Source organism: Otolemur garnettii, unplaced genomic scaffold (genome assembly GCF_000181295.1).
Source record: "Otolemur garnettii isolate 467f Iridium unplaced genomic scaffold, OtoGar3 scaffold00024, whole genome shotgun sequence".
In the NCBI taxonomy this organism is placed as follows: Eukaryota; Metazoa; Chordata; class Mammalia; order Primates; family Galagidae; genus Otolemur; species Otolemur garnettii.
In genome coordinates, this window is record NW_003852419.1 from 5,265,149 (window position 1) to 5,275,152 (window position 10,004).

At 48.8% G+C, this 10,004-nt stretch overlaps 1 protein-coding gene across 2 annotated transcripts in view; it reads left to right on the forward strand.

Annotated features, from left to right (window-relative positions):
- The window catches only part of TTC7A (tetratricopeptide repeat domain 7A), a 123,818-nt gene that overhangs the window by 27,529 nt on the left and 86,285 nt on the right, over positions 1-10,004 (forward strand). For both annotated transcript variants that reach the window (XM_003787892.3, XM_023512136.1), the window contains exons 4-5: positions 5,298-5,428; positions 8,585-8,700. In XM_003787892.3, the coding sequence (XP_003787940.1) occupies positions 5,298-5,428; positions 8,585-8,700 (247 nt within the window). The remainder of the gene's footprint in view (positions 1-5,297; positions 5,429-8,584; positions 8,701-10,004) is intronic.

Genomic DNA, 10,004 nt, shown 5'->3' on the forward strand with positions numbered 1-10,004 from the left:
AAAAAAAAAAAAAAAGAATTTCATTGTGGGGATCTATCATAATTTTTTGAACTTGTCCCCCGTCATAGTTCCTGTATGCTAGATCTCCGGTTTTCTGCCATGATAAACAATGCTGCCGTGGGATAGTGGATATCCTTGAAGCTAAATTTTTACATACATTGATTTTTTTTTTTAAAAGATACATTCCTAGAAAGTAGAATTGCTGGGTTAAATGTGCATTTTTTTGAGACTTGATATAGGAACCAAACTGCCTGCTTTTTTTTTTTTCATTTAAAAAAATTGAAGTAAAACATACAAGCATACCATAACATTTACCATCTTAATTTTTAAGTGTGCATTTTAGTACTCTTAGGACATAATTGTGCAACCAATATGTTGAGAACTCTTTAACATTCACATAATTGTGCAACCGGTCTCCTGAACGGTTTTTATCTTTCAGAACCGAAACTCTATACCACTTCAACAGCAACCCTCCTTTCTGTAAATTTGACCACTCTAAGTACTTCCTATAAGGAAAATCAGACAGTGTTTGCCTTTTTGTGTCTGGCTTATTTCCCTTAGCACAGTGTCCGCGGGGTTCATCCACACGGTAGAGTGTGTCATAATTTCTTCCTTTTTAGGGCTGAGTAGTACTGAGTAGTACTGCACTGTGCGCATGTATGCACCACATTTTGTTCAGTCATTCATCTGGGGATGGACAGTTGGATTGTTTCCCCCTTTGTGATAATGTTAGATAATGTTGCTGTGAATAGGGGTGTCCAGGTATCTCTCTGAGACCCTGCTTTCATTTCTTTTGGGTTATATGCCCAGCAGTGGAATTGTTGGGTCATATGGTAATTCTATTTTTTAATGTTTTTGAGGAGATGCCATATTATTTGCCACAGAGGCTGCACCATTTTACATTCCCACAGTTGACTACTTTGAGGAATCTGTGAGGGCTCTTCCCTTCCTGGCCTAGAAGCTCCCTCCCTGAAGGCTGGATGAATTGCACTTTTTCCCTCTTCCGGCTCACAGAGTATGCAGCTGTGGGCTTATCCCTCAATGGGTACTGCGGGTGCCCTGTGCCCTTTGCATATGGGAGGGGGTCCACCCATGTGGAGAGAGCCGTTCAGTTGCACAGGAAGCTTTCTGTTCTCCACCTCTGCAGCCAGGGTCCAAGGCTCCAAGGGTGGGGATTCTTGGAAGGGCGGCTACCTGGGATGTGATGAATCATCTCAGACTAAAGGAGCCTGGTGTCAGGATCAGCTTGACTTCCAACCCAGAGCCGGGTGTTGGCACAGAAGGGCCCCTCTTCTAGTGGGAATCAAGAGGCAGTGCCCAGCACTTCCTGGCAGGCCTGGCTTCCTGCCCACCCACAGGGCTGTGTTATGGTCCCTGGGTCCCTTGAAGGCTGGACTTGGGAGCAGCCTATCTGGGTCCTGAATCTGGTGTTTTGGTTTGGCTGCTGGCACAGAAGTACTCACAGGGCAGAGGGTGAAGAACCCAAAGGTCAGAGCCCCTGGTAGGTTTCCAATCAGATGTTTGTGGACAGGAAAATGGACATTCATATTAACCAGAGAACAAATAGAAGGTAAATATGCCCCTTTTTATGGGCAGAACCAGGTGACTGGACTGTGACTTTGCTTAGGAAAAGCCATTACCAGCTCCAAGAACATTTTTGGTTTTGTGTATCCTGTAAATTATTTTATAGAGGACCACCTTTACTCTGATCTTTCATTTCTGTGAATCATAAAACCTCTTCCTTCAAAAAGAGATTATCTCCATTACTCTTAGATAACTTTCATACAGTAAGATGCACAAATCTTAACTGCATGATGCGGTGAGTTCGATTAGTATAAATGCCCGTGTAGCCAGCACCGTAATACAGATACAGAACCAAAGAAAGTTTCCTTGGATCCTTTTCCAGTTGATTACCACCTCCACCCCGTCAATGTAGATTAATCTGCTTTTCTTCTAAATGTCATATAAATGATATTTATATGACACAATGTAATTTTGGGGAAATTTGCCCATACTGTATATAAAAGAGTTCTTTTTTAAAAAATAAAGTCTGAGAAGTATTGCACTGATAAATATAACTACAATTTGTTTATGAATTCTCCAAGAGCCATTTTCTTTTTTAAATGGAGAGGGAGAAACCCTCCAGGCTCTGCACTTAGCGTGTGTGGATAGCCTGTTTGTCTGTGCACCTATCCTTATACGTCCTAAACACAAGCCCTGCGCTCGCCTGGGGCATTGAGGTCAGTCAGAATTGGGCAGTGAGGATGTTGACAATGCAGGGAAAGGCACACACATAGGAGATGTAGCCCAAATGTCCTGCTGGTTCAGGTGTAGGGAGACTTGACTCCCCCTGGGAGGGCTTCATAGAGGAGGTGGCTTTGCTTTGAGCTTTCAAGGAGGAAGAGATTTGGAATTCTCAGAGAAGCATAGTGGGGAGGGCCTGCTGAAAGAGCAAATGAAGCCGAGGGAAGGTGGAGGCCACACAGACCATCATTCCTGAATTCAGTGCTTTGCAGTGGCCAGGGCCAGCCCAGCAGAGGCTTGGGACTGGCAGCTTGGACCTCCTAGCAGCTGGCCTTGCCCCTCCCGGTGCTGGACCCAGAGGTGAGGCAGGAGACAGCCCAGCCTCAGCACATCTCTCTGGGGACTACAGGGCAATTGTGTTAAAACAGGCCTACTGTGTCTTCTGGAGTTGGTGGCGTCCTGCCATCTGCAGCTGGTCTCGCGGCCCATGTTTGTCCACCTTCCTGCACATCCGAGGAGGAGGAGCAGGCCCCAGCTCGGTGTGAGCAGTGAGACCTGTCTCCCTGATTCTTTCTCTTTCCTCCACTGCCTTTAGTCCTCTGGATTGAGAAGTTTTCCTCTCCTGGTTGTGAGTCATTTGGCAAGAGGCATGTTGACACTTGGTGACCCAGGTAACTGAGACTTGGTGTTAAGCAAGGGCCTCCACGCTCTGTGCCTGCCTTCCCCTACGCTGAGGCACCCTCACCCTTAGTCACACCCCAGGACTTAGTCACAGGCCAGCCTGGCAGAGGGCAAGGTTACTGAATCTGTATGCGTTGGAATCTAGCTAAGAAAAACAGTAATAATTCCTTACTTTATATTTGCAGAGCACTTTGTACTTTGTCAGACGTGATCAGGCTTGTCATTCTTTTTCCAGCCAGCTAGTGCTTATCAGTACCTACTGTGTGCCGAGTGGCAGAAAGGGGAACACAACTAGGTTGATAACTGGAGGGAGCTTATGGTCTGGTTGGGAAAATGGGTGAAGAAATAAGTATAAGCAATGATGAGACAGGAATACGTGTAGACTGGGGCTCAAAGGAGTTTGTGGTCAGTCATATCAGGGAATGTCAGGAAGGGCTTTGCAGAGGAGGCAGCATCAGTGGGTCAGAAGGTGAGCAGTGATTTTGGATAGATTTGGTGGGGAGGGTATAGTCCAAGGGAAGAGGAGCAACTTGAGTAAGTCAGGAAGATAGTCCCCAGCCCAGCAGTGGGAAGCGGGAGGTTGGTGTGGATGTGGTGGGTGGGGTTGGAATTGAGGCTGGGTGGGGGGGGGAAACAGGTGGGCCTTGACAGCTGGGGATAGACACCCCTGAGGATTAGAGTAGAATGAGGCTAGAGGCTGGGAGGCCAGTTCGGAGGCTGATGTGGTCATTCACTCAAGAGGTGAATCCTGAATGTATGGGGGTGTTCATTGGCTCATACTCTGGAAAGTTGCAGGGAGTAGAGCTTCAGGCAAGGCTGAATCTAGGTGCTCAAATAATGGGTTTAGGAATCTTTTCCATCAGGACTCATCTTTCCTGTGTGTGTGAACTTCATTTTTTTCCATGACTAAGAGTTATTCAGTGCTTTTCCTGCCTTTAAAGAAAACTGCCACAAATACAGTTATTCTTCTTTACAACATTCATTTCTAGTAAGCCTGGCAATGCTTTCCCTTCTGTTTCATACAGATTTTTATTTTTTATTTTTGGCCAGGGCTGGGTTTGAACCTGCCACCTCTGGCATATGGGGCTGGCACCCTACCCTTTTGAGCCACAGGCGCCGCCCCAGTTTTTTTTTTTTTTAATTGCCTTGGTGCTATGCTTTCATTTCATTAATTTTTTTAGAAATTTTTGACTGTGGGTAAAAAAAAACACATAACATAAAATTTACCATCTTAACCATTTTTAAGCATATAGTTTAATAGTGTTGTCTATAGTCAGATTGTGTAGACTACGTTTTAAGGCAGTCTTTCCTAACATTTCCAGGCAGACCTGTGGGATCAGCTTATCAACTCTGGTGGAAAGAGTATCAATTCTGAAACTGGTTCTTTTTTTTTGAGACAAGAGTCTCAAGCTGTTGCCCTCGGTAGAGTGCCGTGGCATTACGGCTCACAGCAACCTTCAACTCTTGGGCTTAAGCGATTCTCTTGCCTCAGTCTCCCAAGTAGCTGGGACTACAGGTGCCTGCCACAATGCTCAGCTATTTTTTGGTTGCTGCCATCATTGTTGTTTAGGGAGCCTGGGTTGAATTCAAGCCCACCAGCTCTGGTGTATGTGGCTGGTGCCCTAGCCACTTGAGCTACAGGTGCCAAGCCTGAAACTGGTTCTTATTGGCTCATACTGGGCCATGTACTCACCCTGGGCCTATCACTGTGGCCCTTGTGATCAGCTGTGACTGTCACTGTGGCCCTTGTGATCGGCTGTGACTGTGGGTTGGTCAGAGGAAAAATGAGGTGCCGATACTGAAAGATGGGATGTGGGTATTGGGGAGGTAGAAACAGCAGGTGTCCACTGCAGGCAGAGGAGACCTGAGCACAGACAACTTAGGTGAGGTAGAAAGTGTTTGCTTCCCTGGGAAGGGTATGTATAAAATGCCATGTGACTCGAGCACCTGCTATGCTACGGATTGTGACCATCCAAAGAGGCTCACATTTGCTCACATAGATCTTCCACTGGGGGAGAAAAGGGCTGGCTAGGCGTGACCCCACTGCAGCCTAGGAAGTAGTCAGCATCTGGAGGGTGGAAGTTTTTCTTCTAAAAACTGGAAGGAGGGTTCGGGAATGGCTTTCTGAGGGAGTTGGGCTGGGGGCGTTGCAGTGTGATTGCCTGGGTCCCTCTGTCCGTTGCTTGCTCCCAGCCACCGCTAATACCCCCGTGGCTTTAGCTTCCTCCCTCCCCTCTGCAGATCTCACTCCCCACTGGCTGCTCCAGAGCATATGTCCCCTCAGAAGGACGAGCCCACCTCAGGCCCGTGGGGAGGGCATGGAGTTGGGGGCCTGAGCAGGGCAGGGCTGAGATGCTCTCTTCCTCCTGCAGGCCTCTCCCTGGAACGCCTCCCCAACTCCATTGCCTCCCGTTTCCGCCTGACTGAGAGGGAGGAGGAAGTGATCGCCTGTTTTGAGAGAGCTGCCTGGATCGCTCAGGTGTTCCTGCAGGAATTGGAAAAGGTGAGCTGGGAGTGACAACACTGTGGTAGCAGCCACTCTGTAGAGCATCTATATCTACAGGTTCCCACTGAGTCCTAGATCACCCTCACTCGTGTTAGAAAAAGGTGTCACCTCCATCCCTGAAGACGCTTTGCTTCATCAGTTAGGAAACCCATTATAGTATACTGTTTACTGCCAGAAAATAGTTTTAATAAATAAATGAGTCTGTGCCATCTGTGAAGCACCAGAAAGTCCTTGAGGAACTCGGCTCGTGTGTATGAGCAAATGTGACAGCCCTGTTTGTAATCGTTAACATGCTTACTCCTCATGACAGCCCTCTGAAGTGGGTATGTGTTTAAGAGACGGAGTGTAGGGAGAGTCAGTCATTTGCTCCCCACTCTCCCCTTGGACGGGGCAGAGTTGGTCTAGTTCCTGCAGTTAGACGTCCTTCCTGCTCTGGTGCCCTATAAGCGGCTCCTTGCTGGGTTCCTTGGGGAGGTCATTTTCCAAACCTTTGGGAGGCATCAAGAGCTGGCCAGCAGGGCTCTGGCAGTTCTCAGGCCCCCTCCTCCCTCAGCACCCGGTGGTGGGCCTGTGTTCCTGCCTGGAGATGTTCACTGCCTTCCAGGATGAGCTTCCCGTCCTCCCCCTTCTGAGGGGCTTCTGGTTTACCCTGAGGGGGGCAGACAACTATATTCCATGCACGTGCTGCTGGCATTTGTTGAGTGCCTGTTTTGGTTTCAGGTACTACTCTGAGTGCTTTGTATTCATTCTATAATTTAACCCTTACATAGACAGGATGAAATAGGTGTTGTTATTATTCTCATTTACAAATAAGACTCAAGTTTGGAGAGAAGGTAAATAGCTTCCTGGCATTCGTACAGTTAATAAGTGGCGTTGTCAGGATTTGATCCTAGGGAGTGTGGCTCTGAGTACTTGTGAGAGAAGTATTGGAGGTAGTACTTAGGCATTCTGTTTAACAAATGTTTAATACATGTTAGATGCAGATTCCATAGCAGAGTAGATCAGCTTGGTGCCCTGAAGGAGGAGGTGGTCATGAGAGACACAGAGCCCAGGAGATGCTTGTGCCTCAACTACTTTGGCAAATGCCAGAATGTCACACAGTACATGTTTTGTCCTGGGCCTTGCCAGAATAGTCTTCCTCAGGCAAGGCTAATTCCCCAGAGCCAAGATTCTCAACCACAGGACCATTGGCATTTGGGGCAGATAATTCTTTCCTGTGGGTGGCTGCCCTGTGTGATATAGGATGTTGAGCACCCTGGCCTCTACATACTGGATGCCAGCAGCACCTTGGCACCCAATTTGTGACAATGAAAAGTATCTCTAGATCCTGCCAACTGTCCCCTGAGAGCAAAAGCACCCCCGTGAGAGCCACTGCCCTAGGGTCCCTCTGCTTGATTGAACTCCAGGAGGAGAAGACAAGGGGTTGAGGGACTTGAGCTTGGAGGCATGGCATGCCCAAATTGACCTCTACCAAGGTCAAAGTCACTGCCAGACAGCAGTGTTTTAGGACTTCTTCTTATCAACATTGTATGTATTGGGGGGGCAGGTGGTGAACTTTCATGAGGAAGGTAAAGTATCCCTTTTAGCTGGAAGCCTAGGCTTTGGTCTTTTTAAAAGAGATTAAGGTGTTGAACTATGATAGTGTCCAGGCTGGAATCAATGCCTGGTGGCTGTGGGCAGACAAATGGGCCCCGATACCTGGTTATCCTGAACTTAGGGAGGGCAGGCCACAGAACCCTGCACATTCTCAAAAATGCTGCGTGTCTCTCCTGAGGCCCAGTTCCAGCCTCTGAGAACTAAGAACCTCTCTTAAATCTACTTCAGTTTCTAAAGAATAAGGTGGATGGCTCAGTAATTATTTTCCTCAGCTCAGTCAAGGAAAGTGGCATGCTGAAGGCAGGCCTATCTGGATGGGGCTCAGTGACCCTCTTCAAGCTGAGGCTTAAGTGACAGCTTAGTTGAAAATGTTATAATTCCTTGGCCTTTCCTGGTACCAGGAGTCTCAGCCCTTGGGATGTTCTGACATTCTATACTTACATGACAAGGACTGTGCAATGCCTGGCATAGGGTAGGCACTCAAATGTTTGTGGAATGATTGCCAATAAGTGGTAGAATCTGGACCTAGCCAGACTTTGTGAACTTAGGCAATTCTGAGCCTCAGTGTTCTGTATAAAGCAGGCAAAACCAGTCTTCTAGGGTCCTTGTGAGGCTTAAATAAGATTTTGGCTTGTGGGCTCGGCGCCTATAGCTCAACCAGCTAAGGCGCCAGCCACATACACCTAAGGTGGCGGGTTCGAATCCCTAGCCCGGACCCGCCAAACAACAATGATGGCTGCAACCAAAAAATAGCCGGGCGTTGTGGCGGGCGCCTGTGGTCCCAGCTACTTGGGAGGCGGAGGCAGGAGACTCGCTTGAGCCCAGGAGTTGGAGGTTGCTGTGAGCTGTAATGTCACGGCACTCTGCCCAGGGGGACAGCTTGAGGCTCTGTCTCAAAAAAAAAAAAAAAAAAAAAAAAAAAAAAAAAAAGATTTTGGCTTGTGGTAGTTATTCCATAAGTTCCCTTGTGTTTCCTTACTTGGGGCAGAGATAAGAGTGTGGATAGCAGTGGGGTTGGGAGACACACCCCTGCCCTGTGGGAGTGAAGCCTGGTGGGAGATGAGGTTTACACACGTATGAACATAGCAGGGAGCAGCTGTGGGGGTTGGTCTCTGCCTCACTTGCTGTCTGGTCGAAGAGCGAGAGCTCAGCATGGAGACTAAGAGTGCAAATTTGAGCCTGGCTGCCTGGCTCCACCACCCATAACCTGAGTGACCCCAGGGCAGGAAGAGAGCCTCTCTGTGCCTCAGTGTTCTCATCTGTGAAATGGGCATGACAATTCCTACCTGATAGGGTTGCCCTAAGGACTAACCAAATTAGTGAATTTAAAGCTCTGTGATTGTTGAATGTATAATGTTAGACATGGGACTGGTGGGCATCCAGCATGTGGATGGTATATGCTCTAGGCATATTTTAAAGAATAGTGCCACATGTCCCCAGGGGACAGCTAGGACTGGAATGGTGAGAGGTCCCCTCCTCTGGCTGGACTGACCCTTGCTCCTGGCCCCTCTGCCTCAGAACTTCCAGACAGTGGCTCGCTCTCTGTTTCCTTCCCAGACTGGAAATAACAGCACGTCAAGGCACCTGAAAGGCTCCCACGTGGTGGACTATGAGCTCACCTACTTCATGGAAGCCGCCCTGCAGAGCGCCTATGTGAAAAACCTGAAGAAGGGGTAGGTCGCTGGCAGTCAGAGTGGGACGCGGACACTTCTCTCTTGTCTGGGGCTTTTGACACGGCCTTAAGGATGGTCTTCCCTCTCCTGGCCTGTGTGCCTGTTTGTGCACTCTCAGGAGAGGATGGAGTGGGGGCTGGCTCGTGTCACAGCTTGTCAGATGGAAGTGTGCGGAGGCGCTCTCTCGGTTGGAAGGGGCAAGCTTCAGGAAGCTGCCGAACCAATAAATCCTGCAATGCTTTGGGGGAAAACCGCAGAAAAGAGAAACAGGTGTGGCTGTCTTGAGAGGGGAGAATCCTGGGAGGCTGGGTCCTTGGTAGGTGGTGTTGAAAGAGCAGTGGACAGTGAGCAGGCAGTGAGTGCTAGTCTGGCTTTGGTCACTGTCACCTGCACTGTGGGTGAAGTCATTTCATTTCTCTGAGCTCCAGGTTCCCCAGAAATCAAATGAGAAGGCTGATTCCTGCTCATGCCAGCTTTCAAGGGATTGTGGTGTGTAAGGGGAAGTGTAGTGAAAATAAAGGCCTGTCACCATTTGGGGGCTATGTCTGTCCCTGCTTGTTATCTTAAGGGCCCCTGGGAAAACTCACCTACCTGAGACCCAAGAGCCTTGATGCCTGGAATGCCTTTGTAGGCCTTTGATCCTGGTGGGTGAAGGGGTGGCTGGTGTTGGGTGCTTCATGCTGTGCACTGGGTGTTGGTGTTGAGGGAGGGAGCAGCTGTGAGATCAAGAGTGCATGCTGCAGGCAAGTGTGGCTCTGAGGCAGTTCTCTGGGTGGTGGGCCCCTGGTGGGCCCCGTCTGTGGTCAGTCCTGTTTGCCAGTGATGCCTCTGCTAGTCTGGAGACTCCCAGGCCAGGGCTGGGTTTCCCACCTGCCTCTCAGCACAGTGCTGTGCAGATGCTGTGGGCTGGGGCTGCAGGACATCACTGGCAAGAGCGGGGGACACACATGCTGAGGGGGCCTGTCACGCCTCACCTCAGCTGTCTGGGTATTACCTCCCCCTCATAGACAAGGAGCCGCAGGACCAGAAGCTCGTGGCTTTCCTTTCACTGACTACCTGGAGTTCTCTGAAGCCCGTGTATCATTTTTGGTCTGATTTATTTTGTTCAATTGCACTTTATTCTTTCATTTAACCTGTTTTTGGATAGAGGATTCTTACACATGGTGTATGCACCTGTTTGGTAGAAAAAAACAAATTTACTGTTTTCTCCCACTCTATAATTTTAATGCAACACAGACCACTTCTGTGACCAAATGCATGGGGTTTTTCTCCACTCACAATGAACTCTCCAGCACCGGCTGGGT